Below are 18987 nucleotides of genomic sequence, written 5' to 3'. Positions count from 1 at the left end.
TGCGTTACATCTTCTCGTGATGTAGGTTCAGGTTCTCAGCATCCAGATCACGCTTAGATCGGTTCCCGATCTCCAGTTCAGCAGAATCAGTGGTGAGTCCTCACTCTACGAGGACAATAGACATGAGTCTCTTTTCAGTATTAGTTTTAGTCCTTTAGTTTCAGTTTTGCTAGACCTAGTTAGGGCATGTCCCAACATCTCTAGTCAGTTTAGAGGCCTATTTTAGACATAGTTAGATTCAGCTTAGTATTGAGTTAATATCTTCTTTGTATCAAACTCATCAGTTTTCATTTATCTCAGTTATAGTATATGGGTATTCCCCATCCTTTCATTTTATTTATGACTTTGCTTCCGCATCAATTTATTTTCTTTAGTATGCTCATGATCATTCCAGCAGGGTTAGCTTGGGATCACTTGTGGTCCTAGGTCCCGTGTCCGCATCTCGGGGCGTGACAATTTTTTTTGCCAAAATTTTTCATGGACGTCCGTTAAGATCTTAGCAAGTTAGCTGGTTGGTCCCCACGAAATAACGGGCCCATTTTCAAGTTTAAATGAACCCAAAGAAGGTAAACCGCCATTTTACCGATTTTCATGTGCTATAGTCCATGTATTTTTGGTGATCCGGAATTCTGAATTTATTTTTGCCAAATTTTTTTAAGGACGTCTGTTATGACCTCAGTAATGGAGCCAGTTGGTCCCGATGGGCAAACGGGTCCCTTTCAAGTTCAAATGTGCCCCAAAGCAGTTAAACTCCCATTTTGCCGATTTCGTGTGTTATAGTCCATGAAATTTTGGTGATCCAAAATTCCATATTTTTTTGCCGAAATTTTTCATGGATGTCCATTAAGACCTTAGTAATGGAACCAGTTGGCCCCGACGGGCAAACGGGCCCATTTCAAAGTTCAAAGGAGTCCAAAGCAGATAAACCCCTTATTTTATCGATTTTCGTGTGGTAAGTCCATGAATTTTTGGTGATCCAGAATTCCAAATTTTTTTTTGCCGAAATTTTTCATGGACATCCATTAAGATCTTAGCAATGGAGACAGTTGGTCCCCATGGGCAAACGAGCCATTTTCAAGTTCAAACGAGCCCCAAAGCTGGTAAACCCCCATTTTGCTGATTTTCGTGTGCTATAATAGTCCATGATTTTTGGTGATCCATAATTTGAGATATTTTTTTGCCGAATATTTTCATGAACGTCCATTAAGACCTTAGTAATGGAGTTAGTAGGTATCGACGGCAAAACGGTCCCATTTTCAAGTTCTAACGAGTCCCAAAGTAGGTAAACCTCCATTTTGCCTATTTTCATGTGTTAGACCATGAATTTTTGGTGATCCGAAATTTTGGATTTTTGTTTGCCGAATATTTGCATGGACGTCCGTAAAGACCTTAGAAATGGAACCATTAGGTCCCGACGGGCAAACAGACTCATTTTCAAGTTAAAGCGAGCCCCAAAGAAGGTACACCCCTGTTTTGGTGATTTTCGTGTGCTATATAGTCCATGGATTTTTGGTGATCCAGAATTCCTGATTTTATTTTGCTAAAATTTTTCATGGACGTCCATGAAGACATTAGTAATGGATCCAGTTGGTCCTGACGGGCTAACAGGCCCATTTTGAAGTTCAAACGAGCCTCAAAGCAAGTAAACCCCCATTTTACTGATTTTCATGTGATATAGTCCATGAATTTTTGGTGATCCAGAATTTTGTATTTTTTTAGCGGAATTTTTCATGGACGTCTGTGAAGACCTTAGTAATGGAGCTAGTTGGTCATGACGGGTAAACAAGCCCATTTTCAAGTTCAAACGAGCCCAAAAGTAGGTAAACTCCTAATTTTTTTTGCCGAAAATTTTCATGGAACTCAATTAAGACTTCATAATTGAGCCAGTTGGTCCCGACGTGCAAATGGGCTCATTGTAAAGTTCAAACGTGCCTTAAAGCAGGTAAATCCCCATTTTGCCGATATTAGTGTGCTATAGTCCATGAATTTTTGGTGATCTGGAATTCCAGATTTCTTTTGGCCTAATTTTTTCATAAACGTCCGTTAAGATTTCAGCAATGGAGCCAATTGGTCCCATAGGAATACGGGCACATCAATCTAGCACAAATATTAAAATCGTGCACCATCTCAAATAACTTCAATATTTTCATATGTGAGTTTAATAAGAAGAGCTTTTCCATTCCAAAAACTTGAGTAGTTCTAGAATCACCAACATATATAATTTTTTCTTCTTTTCTAATTTGGGAACCCAAAATAATTTTAGTTAGCATAAATTTACTCAACATTACAAAAATCTAACACCAAATTTCTCACTTTCACATATTAGCCACAAGATTCGCTTGATAAATGACCACAACAATTTACATCATCCGCTTAGTCACATTTATTTTTACTTAGCGGGATTATCATTTCCTCGAATCTTCTCAAACATAGAAAGATATGATGACTCAATTTGCCACACACAAATTCAATAAATATATGAACATATAATATCATCACATACCTTATTAGCTTGAACTCACAAATATTTATCATTCTCTGCAATAATGATTTATCTGTCTTGCCTCTTCAGTCCAAAACGAGCAACATCTAAGTGAGAAACATTAACCTCAACTAAGTGGGCACCTTTGGGCCAACCAAAATTTTCACTTGGAATTCCACTAAACCTTTCTTTCTCTTCCTTTTTCTTTTGTTTTCATTGCATACATTAACCATCTTAAAAATTAACCTTAACACAATTTTTTTGGTAACTGTAATATTTTTTATTACCAGATTTGCAATATGTACAAAATTGGAAACTCTAAATGTGGACAGTTTCCACTCTCAGAGTCCATCTAATTCAAAAAGAAAAAGTTCCTTCTCGCTAGTACTATTCTAAAGATAGAAGTTTAGCTTTTGCATAAAACCTATAATTCTAGGGATCATACTAGCTCTACAATGTATGCCTTGGATAATTTCTCTAGTTATCATCTCTATGTTCCTCTCCTTGTTTTGAAAGATCCTGTAATTCCTTTCTTGCCTGATGTAGTAGATTGTTGCTGCTAAAGCCATTTTGTATACCTCTGCTATTATTGTTTTACTTGAAGCATGCTCTACAGCCTAATTCAGTTCCTCAGTCCATCCATTACTAGCTCTATTAATTGATAGCCAGTTCAGGAGTTTTTACCACAACATTCTTGAGAAGATACACATAAAGAATAGGTGCTGGTGGGTTTCATTTGCTTCCATGCAGAGTGGACATAATGTATCATTTGTGATCCCCCAATCTTTCCAGTCTATCTCTGGTGTAGAGTCTTCTATTAATAGCCAAGTACAGTGCAAAGATCCATTTAGGACTCCCCTGGTTGTTGCAGGTCATTCTCCTCCAGGGAACCTTGATATATTCACCCCTTAGCTTCTTATACATTGTATTGATACTAAACTCATCTGTCTCCATGATTTCTGCAATTTGCAAGACCTTTTCTTCAAGCCAATGCCCTGCCTGCAGAATTTTCCTCACTATCCAGGAAGCCTGGTTTGCTATTACTTCCCATGGTTTCCTACCTTTGAGGTAAAAGGTATGCGCACCCATACAATCCACAGTTTATCTTTCTTCTTGTTTAGATCCCACAAGTGCTTTAGTGTAGCTACTTTATTCCACATGTAGATATCAATAACATTCAGTCCTCCTGCTACTTTTGGCCAGCAAAGAATGTCCCATGCTATAAGTACCTTCCCTTTAACTTGTGTCTCACCATTCCATAGAAACCTTTTACACATTGTTTCTATTCTTTTCAGAACTTGTTTTGGTAGCAGGAAAATTTGTGACCAAAAAGCTTGCATAGATATTAGCACACTATTTACCAATTGCAACCTGCCTGCATATGATAAGAATTTGACAGTCCATGTTGTAATTCTGCCCATTATCTTGTCTATTAAAGGTTGGCATTGCCCTACTGATAGTTTCCTTGAGCTCAAAGGGACTCCAAGGTATCTAAATGGAAGTAGTCCCTTAACAAAACCTGTATTATGTAGGATTACTTTCAGCATTTCTGCTGACACACCTCCAAAATACACACAGCTCTTGGTCTGATTTGCTATGAGTCCAGACACCTTTGAGAACTGTTGGAAGCACTCATACATGAGGGTAGTTGATGATGCATCTCCTCTACTGAACAACAAAAGGTCATCAGCAAAACTTAATTGGATTATGTGTTGTCTGTGACATCTAGGATGTTACTTAAAATTTGGGTTCCTTCTCAATGTCTTCAGCAATCTTGTGAGGTAATCCATAGCCAAGACAAACAAATAAGGGGATAGAGGATCCCCTTATCTCGCTCCTCTCTTTGATTTAAAAGTTGCACTAGGACATCCATTGATTAATATAGAATAAGACACAGTCCTAACACAACTCATTATCCATCCTATGGACCTTTGAGGGACCTGCATACCAACTAGAACTTCCTCCAAAAAATGCCACTCCAAAGAGTCATAGGTCTTCTGCATATCTATCTTGAACATACATCTTAGGGAGATCCCTTTTCTACCATACCCTTTTACCAGTTCATGACTAAGGAGTACATTATCAGTCAACATTCTACCAAGTACAAAAGCAGCATGTCCTGGATCAACTAGATAATTAATCACATTATGAAGCCTATTTGTGAGCATTTTTTAAATGATCTTATACAGGGTAGTGCAACAAGAAATAGGCATGTATTCTTTTGTAGATGTGGGATGCTTCACCTTTGGAATTAGTGTAGTAGAGGTTCTGTTTATAGGGGCATATATTTCAGTAGTATGAAAAAAATTGTAAAACAGCTTTTGTTACCTCCTCCCCTATGATTGGCCAAGCTTTTTTGAAGAAGTAAGAATTGAAACCATCCTCTCCTGGTGCTTTAGAGTCCCCAATGCTCATTAATGTTGACTTCACATCAGTATTCTTGAATGGTTGAATGAGAAGCAATTGTTGTTCTCTTGTAAGTATTGGTCCATCTTTTAGTATCTCAGGTTCAGTAGCTTACATGTGATTGTTATACTGTCCTAACAACTTTTTATAAAACCCCACAGCCTCCTTTGTGCCATATGTTGCTTCCCTTATGACAGTTCCATCCTCTTTTGTTAGCATGTTGATCTGATTCTGAGCCTTCCTAGCTTTCATACTAGCAAACAAATAAGCATTGTTATCATCCCCCAGTTTGAGCCATTGTATTCTGGACTTCTGTTTATATATATCTTCTTCAATTTTACTCCACTTTGTCAATTTTGTTCTTAATGCTTTCTCCTCATCAATACTGCCTTGTGTACTTGGACCTACTCTCATACTTCTTTGTTTATCTATGAGCTCTCTTCTAAGTTCTTGTACTTTCTCAGAAACTCCCATAAACTCTTTGTTGTTTAAATGTTACATCTCTTTCCTTACCCTTTTCAGGTTTCTCCAGACCCCTTTCATACCTCTACCTAATATTTGCCAGCCATCTTTCACTCTGTCCCTGAATTCTGGATGTTGTCCTATACAATTATAGAATCTGAAAGGTCTCTTTTTTGTATTTCTTTTTTCCTCCATTATCAAACCTAGAGGAGAATGATCTGAAAACAAAGGCTCCATAACAATGACCTGTTGTGTTGCCATCTTGTTCACCCATTCAGCATTAACTATAGCTTTGTCTATTCTGCTATATATATGTCCATTAGTCCATGTGAAATTCCTTCCTCCTGTCTGCAGTTCCACTAGATTAGAATCAATCACATATTCTTTGAAATCTCTTGTTTCTGCATCTTGAACTTGGCTTCTAAAATCCCCCATAATCAACCATGGCTTATTAATTTGACTACTCATCTGATGAATTGTTGTCCATAATGGTATTCTGGTACTTATAGTATGTAGTCCATACATAGCAGTAAACTGAAACTGTGTATTGTTTATGTCCACCAAACCATGTATGTATTCTTCTGTATCTGCCACTTTTGTGAAGCTTATTTCCTTGAAATTCCATACCACCCATAACCTTCATCTTACATTTGTGTTGGCATTTGAGCACCACTCCCAGTCTGGTAGACTTTTATTGATAATAACTTTTTCTCTATCTTGCCTTACTCTATGTTCACATACTACTATTAGATTCACTTTATTCCTTCTAACAAATAATCTTAGCTCCTTATGTTTCACCTCTTGGTTAAATCCCCTCACATTTCAAGTTACTATCATGTTTTTTATGGTTGTATAACTGTCATCTCCATTCCACCACCTCCTTCTCCACTTGTGTGTCCTTCCTCATATATCAATACCCCTGATTCAGATCCCTGTCCTCCTTTTGTATCTTGACTGTTCCTAGAGTCTCTTCTGCTAGATGCTCTATACCTCATAGTATGCCATTCTTCTTGTCCCTGTGTTGCTTCATCCTCCTCATGATCTAATTTTTTGTATTTGTTATCCTCAACCTAGTTCCTTGTGCCTTGCTTGTGGTTGGTATCCATTCTTTCCTTTTCCTTTGTCCCTGACTCTTCTTCTGGATCTGTACAGGTGCAGCTTGTTTATCCACACATGAGTTCCCCACTTGTAGACATTTCTGGCAAAATATTGGTTTCCATTCATACCAAACTTTCTGCTCCACTATTTTTCCTTTTGGATCCTGTATTTTAATTACCTTTGTTAGGGGTCTAGTTACATCTACTTCCATTAAAATTCTGGCAAAAGAGATTCTACTAGTTTGAGTTGTACATTCATCTGCATATAATGGCTTCCCCACACTACTACCTATTTTACTCAAGACAACTGAATTCCAATAATTAAGAGGTAGATTTGGTATCTTGACCCATAGTGGAATGGTAGTAAGAATCTCCTCCTTGAAATTGAACTCCAGAACCCATGGTTTCATTATGATAGGCCTTCTCAGTAAGTGGTGAGTCCCTGAGCACATCACCATATCCCTCTCTTCCTCACTGGCAAATCTCACAACAAAGTAGCCATATATATGATATAATATTATAGGTTTTGTGGAGAAGTTTCCTTGTCCCATTATACACCTCTCCATGGCTCCAATAGATGGAGTTATTCTCACCACATATACTACTAGTGATGAAGCCCATTTCTCATCATCTTGAGATACATCCTCAGGCAGTATTTCCACTACTTTTTCCCCATCCACAATCACTGGTGGTATGTAGTTTAGATTCATCCACGGCTTCTTTACTTCTTCTCCATTCATTTCTAGCTTCGTCTGCGTATTGTTTGGTTTGTCCTGTGTTACTGTTCCATTGCTTCCTAGTACGATCTATGGTTTTCCAGATCCAGTTCCTCTTTGTTTTGACAACTCTGGCCATTGTTCATCTACTACTACTTTCCCCTTTTCCTTGCTTGTAGCAGTCATCGGAGCTGGTGGTGGTCCATCTGGTGTAATCAGTTGCACTTCATCATGTGTTTGCCTCCTATTTGTTTGTACTGTTGTGGTGCTGCTAGCTAACCCATGGTGTATCTCCTCCTCTCGCAGTCTTTGCGTTGCTCATCACGCTCATCCCCTCCCTATTTTAGGCAAGGTGCAAGTTAGTGCACACTAACGTGCCCCGAGAGAGACTTTTATCCAAATTCAACTTTTTGCCTCCCTTTTCACTTTAAAAAATACTTTAACAAATTTAAGGAATTTCTTTTTAATCGGCACGGCACTATTGTAAATAACGTTCCAAGCAATAGACAAACATCACGAGGAAATTTGAACAAAGGGCTTGAATGATACAATCCTTTCAATATTATTTTTTGGGAGAGGGAGATAGTATTTTTCGTAAGAACAAAGTTTAAAATATCCTTAAGATTGTTGTAAATCTTACGGAAAATATCTTCTTGACGAACAGTTGTACCGAATTCACCAAAGCTTGTACTTCACCAATAACTCTTATAGGAAATTCTCATAGCTTAAGGCGTGCCGAAAGACACTGTACTTAAGGATATTTCACCCGGTATGGGTGTATCCCCCAGGATTCAACAAGCTCTTCCAGTATAAAACTAGGAGCTAGAAACTAACAAAGATTCAATAGAAAGAAAATCCAGCATAAAAATATATTAAAAGAAGAATTGTTATCTTGTGTCCACTCTTACTCACCATCAGTAAGAATTAGATTTATATAGGAAACTAGTAACCTCTCTAATATGTCAATGGTTGAAATAGTCAAAAGCCATAAAAGGCATTGAACACAATTAATGAATTGAAGGCAATTCATTTCAGCAAAGAGATGTTTGGTAACAACCATATTATGACAGAAAATAATGACTAATTAAAGGATAATAATAATAATGGAAATAGAATATTATTTATGGAGAGAAAATATTTAAGACATAAAATAATATTCTCTTTCAAGTATAATAGGAAAAAGAATAATTCCTCTTGAGATACTAGCTAGAATCATATTTCCAACAATAAGTAACCGATGAACTAATGTAGGTTGGATTTGTTTGATATTGTAACATCCCGTATCCGAAAATAGACTAGATTGCAGATTTTTGGTGCTGCAGGTGGCATTCACGGGCACCATCCACGGACCGTAGGAGGACCCACGGTCCGTCTTGCAGGTCCATGGTTCATGTCAGCAAACTCCCCCAGAACTCAGCCAGAAATTCGGCCAAGTGTTGACCCACGGCCGGACCTATGGTCCGTAAGTCAGGTCACGGACCGTGGTTCGTGTCCATGGATCGATGTCCCTAAAGCCTAGCTTCAGTCCTGAACTACGGTTGACCAGCACGGACCGTCATTCGATCCACAGTCCGTAGGTCTGACCGTAGATGAGGGTCAGTGGCCAGTTAGTCGATGGGTCAACTTCAGATGGTCATAACTTTTAGCAAAAAAGGAATTATGTGTCCCATGAGCTATGACATGATAGATAATTGAATCCTCTTTCCAATACCACTGAGTTTGCTAAAATCCGACCTCCGAGTAAAGAGTTATGCTTTTTTTAGTGAAGCCCTGTCGGGCAAACTCAACCGACGACTCCAATCGACGGACCGTCAATTGACCTACGGCCCGTCAGTCCCGTCCGTCGGTCGCTTCAACAGCAATTAAGTCAGGGGTCTTTTGGTCTTTTCCTATTTCGTTGGACCCCTAAGATACGTCGTTTAAACCCTAAATCACAAGGTTTTAGTCAGTTTAAGCCTAGAAACATAACTAGAACTTACCTTAGTCAAAATCATTAATCAAAGCTTAGAAAATTATAAGCAAGAGTGGAGAAAAAGGTCAAGAACCCTAGTTTAAGAAAGCAACAAGTTTCCTTCAGTTCTAGCCCCGAAATCGAAAGGTTTCTCCGTGGAATTCGTCACCAGGTATGTGGGATTTCACTAGTGGGTTACTTTCACCTATTAGGTCCCTAGAATTCAGTCGGATTCTTGATTCCATGATTATGAACAGACCTAGGGTTTCTAGAATTTCAACAGATCATCATGAATTAGTTATTTAAAATATTCCAAAATCAGATTATCATGTTATTACATCGTTTCTCGCATGAATTTCAGAACCCTAGCTTTGTATTTCTTTAGTTCATGAATTATACATGCTAGGTCAGATATCTCAGTTATTCAATTATACATGCCTCAGTTATTAATGTATCATTATCACATTAATTGTTGCATTCTCAGTTAGCATGTTCAATTTTGAGCTATTCAGTATTTTACAGAAATTCAGTCATAACCAGTTAACCATTTAATTCATTGGGAGTAGCATAATACCGAGTTGGACTAGGGTTCAGCGTACCCACATAGTCCCAGACCTACGAGCCACGTAGGTGTAAGTCCCTTCTATGGGCAACATCAGTTTAGTGATCACGCCAGCATGCCTCTATACCTCTCGCAGGGTATAGTTGGGTCCTCTCAATGGGGCGTATACATCGGACTCCACATTTAGCTCATGTGGTTTTATGTCGGTTATTAGTAGCTCCCACAGTTCAGTCAGACTCTATTGCATTGACCATATTTCAGTACAGTCAGTATTCAGTCTCAGCATGTTATAAATTTGGTCATTGCATCAGTTAGCTCAGTATTCAGTATTTTAGTATCTATATCATGTTCATATTATATCATTGCTTATCTGCTTTGTTCAGTTATATGTTATTTCAGCTTTACTCTATCTTGTATGCTCAGTACCTTTCAAGTACTGACACATACGTGCCCTACATCTTCTCGTAATGTAGGTTCAGGTTCTCAGCATCCAGATCACGCTTAGATCGGTTCCTGATCTCCAGTTCAGCAGAATCAGTGGTGATTCGTCATTTTCCGAGGACAATAGTCATGAGTCTCTTTTCAGTATTATTTTAAGTCTTTTAGTTTCAGTTTTGCTAGACCTAGTTGGGGCATGTCCTAACATCTCTAGTCAGTTTAGAGGCTTATTTCAGACATAATTAGATTCATCTTAGTATTGAGTTAATATCTTCTTTGTATTAAACTCATTAGTTTTCATTTATCTCAGTTATAGTATATGGGTATTCCCCATCTTTTCATTTTATTTATGACTTAGCTTCCGCATCAGTTTATTATCTTTAGTATGCTCATGATCATGCCAGCATGGTTAACTTGGGATCACTTGTGGTCCTAGGTCTCGTATCCGCGTCTCGGGGGTAGTCTCCGGGCGTGACAGATATCATTGGTCCAACAACCTATTTAAGATGATGTGACACCTCTTGTTTTGAATATTTGCGTCCCGTTTCTTGTTTGATGCCTGGGATAGGTTGTTATTATGATTTGAGACAGACTTGTTGATATAAATGGTTTAGGTTGGGATCCATGGGACTCGGGTGAGTGTTTTTTTAGCTTAAAACATAGGTGAGCCTGGTGCACCGCAGATGCAATCACCAGATTTAAACAGAATGGATACGCAAATAAGATCAATGGACACTCCAGTGCTTTCTAGAACACGTCTCAGGTGAAAACAATCAAACAAAACACATAAAAGGTATATTTTCTGAGAAGTATTTGATCTGCCTCTTTGACAGGCGTACAAAATAAATTATGATTTGTGCCAAGAACAAAACATTAGGTTATTGTGAGCTCAAGTTACAATAAATAAGTGACTTATAGAATGACAAAAAGCTAAATTACACTTGAACAAAGAAACACAAAAACAAGTGTGATCCTCAAAGCAGGTAAACCCCCATTTTGTCGATTTTCCTGTGCTATAGTCCATGAGTTTTTGGTGATCCGGAATTCTGGATTTTTTTTGTTGCCAAAATTTTTCATGGACGTCCGTTAAGATCTTAGCAAGGGAGCTAGTTGGTCCCTACGGGATAACAGGCCCATTTTCATGTTAAACGAACCCAAAGAAGGTAAACCCCCATTTTATCGATTTTTCGTGTGCTATAGTCCATGGATTCTTGGTGATCCAAAATTTCAAGTTTTTTTTTGCCAATTTTTTTTTATGGACGTCTGTTAAGACCTTAGTAATGGAGATAGTTGATCCCGATGGGCAAACGTGCCTATTTCAAGTTCAAATGAGCCCCAAAGCAGATAAACCCCCATTTTGCCGATTTTCATGTGCTATAGTCCATGAATTTTTTTTATCCAAAATTTTGGATTTATTTTTGCCAAAAAAATTCATGGACGTCCATTAAGACTTAGGTAATTGAGCCAGTTGGCCCCAACGAGCAAACAGACCCATTTTTAAGTTCAAACGAGCCTCAAAGCAGATAAACCCCCATTTTATCGATTTTCGTGTGCTATTAGTCCATGAATTTTTGCTGATCCGAATTTCCAAATTTTTTTTTGTTGAAATTTTTCATGAATGTCCGTTAAGACCTTAGCAATAAAGCCAGTTGGTACCCATGGGCAAACGAGCCCATTTTCAAGTTCAAATGAGCCCCAAAGCAGGTAAACCCCCATTTTGCCGATTTTCGTGTGCTATTGTCCATGATTTTTGGTGATTCGGAATTCTAGATCATTTTTTGCCAAATATTTTCATGGACGTCTGTTAAGACCTTAGTAATAGATTCAATTTGTATCAATGGGCAAATGGGCCCATTTTCAAGTTCTAACGATCTCCAAAGCAGGTAAACCCCCATTTTACCAATTTTCGTGTGCTAGTCCATGAATTTTTGGTGATCTTGAATTCTGGACTTTGTTGGCTGAATTATTTCATTGACGCCCGTTAAGACCTTAACAATGGAGCGAGTTGGTCCCCACGGGCAAACGAACCCTTTTTCAAGTTCAAACGAGTCCCAAAGCAGGTACACCTCCATTTTGCCAATTTTCGTGTGCTATAATCCATGGATTTTTGGTGATCCAAAATTCTGCATTTTACTTTGCCGAAATATTTCATGGGCGTCTGTGAAGACCTTAGTAATGGATCCAATTGGTCCCGATGGGTAAACTGGCCTAGTTTCAAGTTCAAATGAGCCCCAAAGCAGGTAAAGCCCCATTTTGCCAATTTTTCATGTGTTATAGTCAATGAATTTTCGGTGATTCGGAATTCCAGATTTTTTTTGCCGAAATTTTTCATGGACGTCCGTTAAGACTTTAATAATAGAGTTAGTTGGTCCTGACGGGAAAAAGGTCCCATTTTCAAGTTCAAACGATCCCCAAAGCAAGTAAACTCCCATTTTGGTGATTTTCATTTGCTACAGTCCATGAATTTTTGCCGATCCAGAATTTCGGATTTTTTTTGGCAGAAATTTTTCATGGACGTTCGTTAAGACTTTAGCAATGGAGTCAGTTGGTCCCGATGGCAAACGAGCCCATTTTCAAGTTCAAACGATCTCCAAAGTAGGCAAACCTCTATTTTGCTGATTTTTGACAATTAGCTGGAAGTCGGGTATGCCTATTCAACATAAACTAAGGCGCTGGGTAGATCGTAGATTGCCGGGTATGAATTCGATTCTAAGTCGGAGAATGCCCATGAATAGGGTCTTATTACAGAATCCGCAGTTTAGAAAGTAGCCCTAGACAGATCATTGCTAAGAGGAGAGCTGGGAATTTCTTGCTAATCAGGTGCTATCATCGTATTATAATGATTATTCCGACGTCAGAGCAGACGGGACTACCAATCCCAGAGTGAATTAACCTTGTCTGCACTACCACCTTAGTTTACTAGACCTTGGGGAATTGGCTAGTTACCCTCACTCCGCGTGGCAGCCTACCTACGTTTTGTCTTTTTCCTACGAGACCTTATAGTTTCCCAGCCTTTCTCCGCCTACATGCCCCCCAAAATCAGATTGGCTTTTTTCTTGAGGAAATAGTCCATGAATTTTTGGTGATCCAAAATTTAGAAGTTTTTTTATCAAAATTTTTCATGGACGTCCGTTAAGACCTAATGGAGCAAGTTGGTCCTGACAGGCAAACGTGCCCATTTTCTAGTTCAAACGAGCCCCTAAGAAGGTAATGCCTCATTTTGACGATTTTCGTGTGCCATAGTCCATGAATTTTTGGTGATCTGGAATGCAGGATTTTTTTTTTACCAAAATTTTTCATGGACGTCCATTAAGAACCTAGCGTTGAAGCCAGTTGGTCCTGACGGGCAAACATGCCCATTTTCAAGTCAAAACGAGCTCCAAAGTAGGTAAACCCCCATTTTGTCAATTTTCGTGTTGTTATAGTCCATGAATTTTTGGTGATCCAGAATTATGGATATTTTTTGGCCGAAATTTTTCATGGACGTACGTTAAGACCTTAGCAATGAAGCACTTGGTCCATATGGGCAAACAAGTCCATTTTCAAGTTCAAACGAGCCATAAAGCAATTAAACCCATATTTTGTCTATTTTTTGTGCTATAGTCCATGAATTTTTGGTGATCCAAAATTCTTGGATTTGTTTTGGCCAAACTTTTTCATGGACGCCCGTTAAGACCTTAGCAATAGAGCCAGTTAGTCCCAACGGGCAAACAGACCCATTTTCAAGTTCAAACGAACACCAAAGCAGGTAAACCCCCATTTTGCCGATTTTTATGTGCTATAGTCTATGAATTTTTGGTGATCCGAAATTCTCAATTTTTTTTGCCAAAATTTTTCATGGAAGTCCATTATGACCTTAGTAATAGAGCTAGTTGGTTCCGATGGGTAAACATGGCCATTTTCAAGTTCATACGACCTCCAAAGCAGGTAAACCTCCATTTTGCCGATTTTCGTGTGCTATAGTCATTGAATTTTTAGTGATCCAGAATTTTGGATATTTTTAGCAAAATTTTTCATGAACGTCCGTTAAGATCTTAGTATTGGAGCCAGTTGGTCCCGATGGGCAAACGTGCTGATTTTCTAGTTCAAACGACCCCCAAAGCAGGTGAACCCTCATTTTGCCAATTTTCGAGTGCTATATAGTCCATGAATTTTTGGTGATCCGAAATTTCAAATTTTTTTTAGCTAAATTTTTTCATGGAAGTCATTAAGACCTTAGGAATTGAGCCAGTTGGTCTGGACGGTAAAATGGGCTCATTTTCAAGTTCAAACGAGCCCTAAAGCAGGTAAACCCCTATTTTGCCAATTTTTCGTGTGCTATAGTCCATGAATTTTTGGTGATCTGGAATTCCAAATTTTTTTTAGTCAAAATTTTTCATGGTCGTATGTTATGACGTTAGCAATGGAGCCAGTTGGTCCCCATGGGCAAACAGTCCCATTTTAAAGTTTAAACGAGCCCAAACCAGGTAAACCCCCATTTTGGTAATCCAGAGTTCTGGATTTCCTTTTGCCGAAATTTTTCATGGACGTCCGTTAAGACCTTAGCAATGGAGCCAGTTATTCTTCCAATATAACTAATGGCAGAATATCTTCGACATATATCGTCACAACAACACAACTATCTTGACTAATAGAAGCCATTATTTTCTTGCTTATCCTAATTTTCCATTCATCTAAGTTCATTTGATCTAATATTTTAATGTATTTTTCTTTGAAATCTAAATCAATTAGGTTGGCTACATGTTATACTCCTATTGATCCATTATCCACAGAACTCAAATAATTTACAATTACTCATTAAAATTTAAGATTAGATACCTATGTGATTAGTCGTGCCTACCAATCTCTTCAAGTTATTTTTATTCTTTTTAATAAATATAATAGACTCATACGCTTCCCAGATGGACCTCCCATGGGATAGCCCGCGGGTTAGTGGACATACCTTTTTACTCTAGCATTTCTTTTAAAATTTATGTGAAAAAAGATTATTTTTTTGAAAAGAGAATTTGTTTGAAACAACTTTTTACCCCAAGGTAGGAGTAAAAGTTTGGATACACCACCCTCTTCAGACCATGTATAGAATTATACAAGTGTGTTGTTGTTGTTAAAACGATTAACTGGAATATGCGTACTTATTTGTTAAACCTTGTTCCTATTCCAAACATGTTCTGCAGTGGGGAGTCACAAGTTTAGAGGTGTAATAACTGATATGTTTTCTGTCCTAAAATGAGTGTTATTTTAATTTAAAAAATTGTCTCAAAGTAAGTGTGATGTTAGGAAATAGGAAATCAAGACAATAATTATTACAACTATAGTCTTATAAGGTTAAGTTAATAAAGTACAAATTTTGTATTTGTTGATATTTAATGTACAATCATGTCTGAGCTTGTCTGTTTCAAATGAAATTTTGTGTAACTTATTATTTACCAATATTGGTGTTGCTTATATTACTTTAAAAAATGTCTATCGATGCAAGGGATACACGTGTCTAGAAACTAATATTAACTAGAAACTTGAATCTTGTGCTACTTTGAACTTCCATGAATGAAGTATACAAATGTAAATACTGCAACCTCTTAATTGATTGTAATTAAACCACATCTTGATAGCAAAAGGAATGAACTTTAATTAATACGTGAAATATCACACCAGTAAAAGTTATTAGTTGATAAGGATCAAGGACATTACAACATATATATGTCCAAAAGTACCAAAAGGCCAAATCATATTTATCAGTAGTTCTTTGCACCACCTTTACGACACCGATGTCATCGCAACTGCTTGTTCGTTGCCTGCTTGAATTTCTTTGAGGAACAAAACGATTGTTCCCCACTCGTCCCGCCTTTTCCTTTTACTTCTTTTTCTTTTCCATTTCAATTCGTTTATGCTTGAAATATCTCTATCTTTGTACCACTCTGTTCCTACACAATAAAAATATAACATTAAGCACATTGTGATATAATCAATACTCAAAAGACATTAAAATTGGAGCACTAAACATGTGTAGTCTTGATTAGAGCGCTCTAAGAAAGAAATGACATACATAGCTTAGGGCTTCTCACAATCAAGGTTAATGAAACAAGAGGAGGATCCAGAAAGCCATAATGACTTTGTTTATTTCATTGTTGTGTTTAATAGAGAGAAAGTTATGCATGCATGTAAAATGTGCTTTTATGCTGTATCCATTTGCTTAATTACCATTTTAATCAAACATTCCAACATACGCTTTAGAGACATTTTAAAAGTTTTATGCATTAGAAATTCTTGTATTGAAACTTGGTAAAAAGAAATGTGAAGGTCATTTGATTATTATGTCGTTCATCACAATAAGCTCTTCCTTTTCAAATGCTGCAAGTTTTCATTTTTCTGGCCATAAAAGAGGACAAACAGTATCATCATCGTTGATGCAAAAACATTTCTTCATAATCTTCCTGAGCTTGACAATGTCTTTTCACCACAAGATCACTTTTTGGAGCATCGGAAACATGTTCCTTGTTGGCGTAGTACATGTGGAATTCATAAGTTTTTAAGTGTAAAATTATGCAAGCTGGGGATATATTATTTATAGAAGCATTTAAAAGACTATTCGACTTGTATCCATGAAATTGTGAAGTTCTGTTATGTAGGTGTATGATGAAAAGCAGCTGCCCTTTTAGTCGTCTCCTCTACCACCTATCATAGCATATGCAGCAATTACTTGGATATGCGAGATTTGTCATTGCTCATTTAGGATTTCATCCAGAGCAACCTACCTCATCCCTCAGCCAGGGAGATGACCTTTCTTTACAGTCTACTCACCAAGCTTTGTGTGCGCTTACGCTGTATAATCATCAAACTTTCACAAGTAAGGAAATCTTGTAGATACAGAAAGAATCAACAGAAGCCTACAAATACTTCAAAGTAGTCACCCTGCTTTTATCATCTTTGGATGACTCTAGGGCCCAACTAAGTGACAAAGCAATAGACTTGGCTCTGGAAGCAAGACAACATGATTCTATTTGGGTGATTGTCGATAGGATGACGAAATCAGCCCACTTTTACCGGTAAAGACTACCAACTCAGTAGAAGATTATGCTAAACTTTATATTCAAGAGGTGGTAAGACTTCATGGGGTTCCAGTCTCCATTATTTTTGATAGAGGTGCACAATTTACTGCACAGTTTTGGAAGTCATTCCAAAAAGGCTTGGGTTCAAAGGTGAATTTGAGTACTGCCTTTCATCCTCAGACAGATGGGAAAGCAGAGCGTACCATTCAGACATTAGAAGATATGTTGAGGGCATGTGCGATTGATTTCAAAGGTAATTGGGATGATCACCTACCTTTAATTTAGTTTGCTTACAACAACAGCTACCACTCTAGCATCCAAATGGCTCCATATGAAGCTCTTTATGGGAGAAGATGCATATCTCCTATTGGATGGTTTGAAGTTGGTGAAACAGGGTTGATAGGGCCAGATTAAGTCCATCAAGCTATGGAGAAGGTTAAAGTGATTCAAGAGAGGTTGAAAACGGCACAGAGTCGTCAAATATCCTACACGGATGTTAGAAGAAGGCCACTAGAGTTCGAAGTAGATGATTGGTGTATTTGAAGGTTTCACCCATGAAGGGTGTCATGAGGTTTGGTAAGAAGGGGAAACTTAGTCCCCAGTATATTGGGCCTTATCGCATAGTCAAAAGGATTGGCAATGTAGCTTATGAGTTGGAGCTACCACAAGAGTTAGCAGCAGTGCATCCGGTATTTCACATCTCCATGTTGAAGAAGTGCATGGGAGATCCTTCATTGATAGTACAAACTGAAAATGTGGGGATTAAAGAAAATTTATTTTATGAGGAGATTCCAGTTCAAATTTTATATCGCCTAGTTCGCAAGTTGAGAACAAAAGAAGTTGCATCAGTCAAAGTCTTTTGGAGGAACCAATTTGTTGAAGAAGCTACATGGGAAGCTGAGAAAGATATTCAAAGAGATATCCACATCTCTTTGAATCTGGAGAAAATGCAGACCAAGGTACTAATTTTCTTCTCATTACTCTTTAAATTGTGAGTGAGCATGATGTTGTTTGCATTTGCTTGTTGGGTGTTTGAACTTGATGTTACACCCTTCGCCAAGTAAGAGTAATCTCATTCGAGGACAAATGTTCCCAATGGGGAGATATTGTAACATCTTGCAACTTGAAATAGCTAGAAAGAAGCTCAGAACTTGAAATAATCTTTTTTGGAAAGTATAAGGAAATCTGGAAATTTTTAAGTAATGTAAAAGTTGAGATTTTGGTCAACTTAAATCGACCATAACTCCTAGATCAGGATGAGTTAGGTGTATTTCCAGATATGGTTGGAAAGATCTTGGATTTATCTTTCCAACGCCACCGAGTTTGTATCATTCCGAGTTTGTATGAGTGAGTTACGTCCTTTGTAAGTTGGGCTGTTCGAATGAAGAAATGCCCAATCCGGAATTTAAAAGGGTAGTTCGGTCTTTTCCTTACCCAATGAATTAAATCCATTTTTAGTAAATGAGTGAGTCTCTCATAGCGTTGGGTTCATTCACTCACACGCCAAACATGTTTAGTTTCAGCACAATTCGTCCTAAAAGAGTTTGAAAGTTGATGTTCGTGACATGAATTCTTGAATTTGAATGTTGTTCTTGAATTGGGTTGAATTGTGGAGTTTCCGAGATCTTTACATTGTGTTTTAGAGTTACCTTGAGTTAGGTTCTTGAGTACATACGATGGGTATTAGGATCTAAAATGAATTTGAGGAAGATAATCGAATTTAGGTGGTTTGAGGCTGAAAAACGAAGAAGGAAAAAGTCGAGTAAGGTTCATGAAACAAGTGCGCGTCGCGGACTTGTTCCCCCTGTGAACAAAAATCTGCTCTGC

The 18987-nt window shown here is 37.9% G+C and overlaps 2 protein-coding genes across 2 annotated transcripts in view; both read right to left on the bottom strand.

Annotated features, from left to right (window-relative positions):
- Window positions 1-6192: 6192 nt before the first annotated feature.
- Window positions 6193-7187, bottom strand: LOC107062520 (uncharacterized). Its single transcript, XM_015313220.1, has 2 exons — window positions 6482-7187; window positions 6193-6392 (listed from the first exon to the last, which is right to left on the bottom strand). The coding sequence occupies exons 1-2, from the start codon at window positions 7185-7187 to the stop codon at window positions 6193-6195; spliced, it is 906 nt and encodes a 301-aa protein (XP_015168706.1).
- A 66-nt stretch (window positions 7188-7253) lies between these two features.
- The window catches only part of LOC107062519 (methyl-CpG-binding domain-containing protein 2-like), a 19989-nt gene continuing 8255 nt past the window's right edge, over window positions 7254-18987 (bottom strand). Inside the window, exon 4 of the mRNA XM_015313219.1 lies at window positions 7254-7369. Coding sequence (XP_015168705.1) covers window positions 7254-7369 — 116 coding nt within the window. The remainder of the gene's footprint in view (window positions 7370-18987) is intronic.

This window comes from Solanum tuberosum, unplaced genomic scaffold (assembly GCF_000226075.1).
Source record: "Solanum tuberosum cultivar DM 1-3 516 R44 unplaced genomic scaffold, SolTub_3.0 scf00239, whole genome shotgun sequence".
NCBI classification, from domain to species: Eukaryota; Viridiplantae; Streptophyta; class Magnoliopsida; order Solanales; family Solanaceae; genus Solanum; species Solanum tuberosum.
Note: the sequence above shows the minus strand (reverse complement) of the source record. Positions and strands in the feature narration are given on the sequence as shown.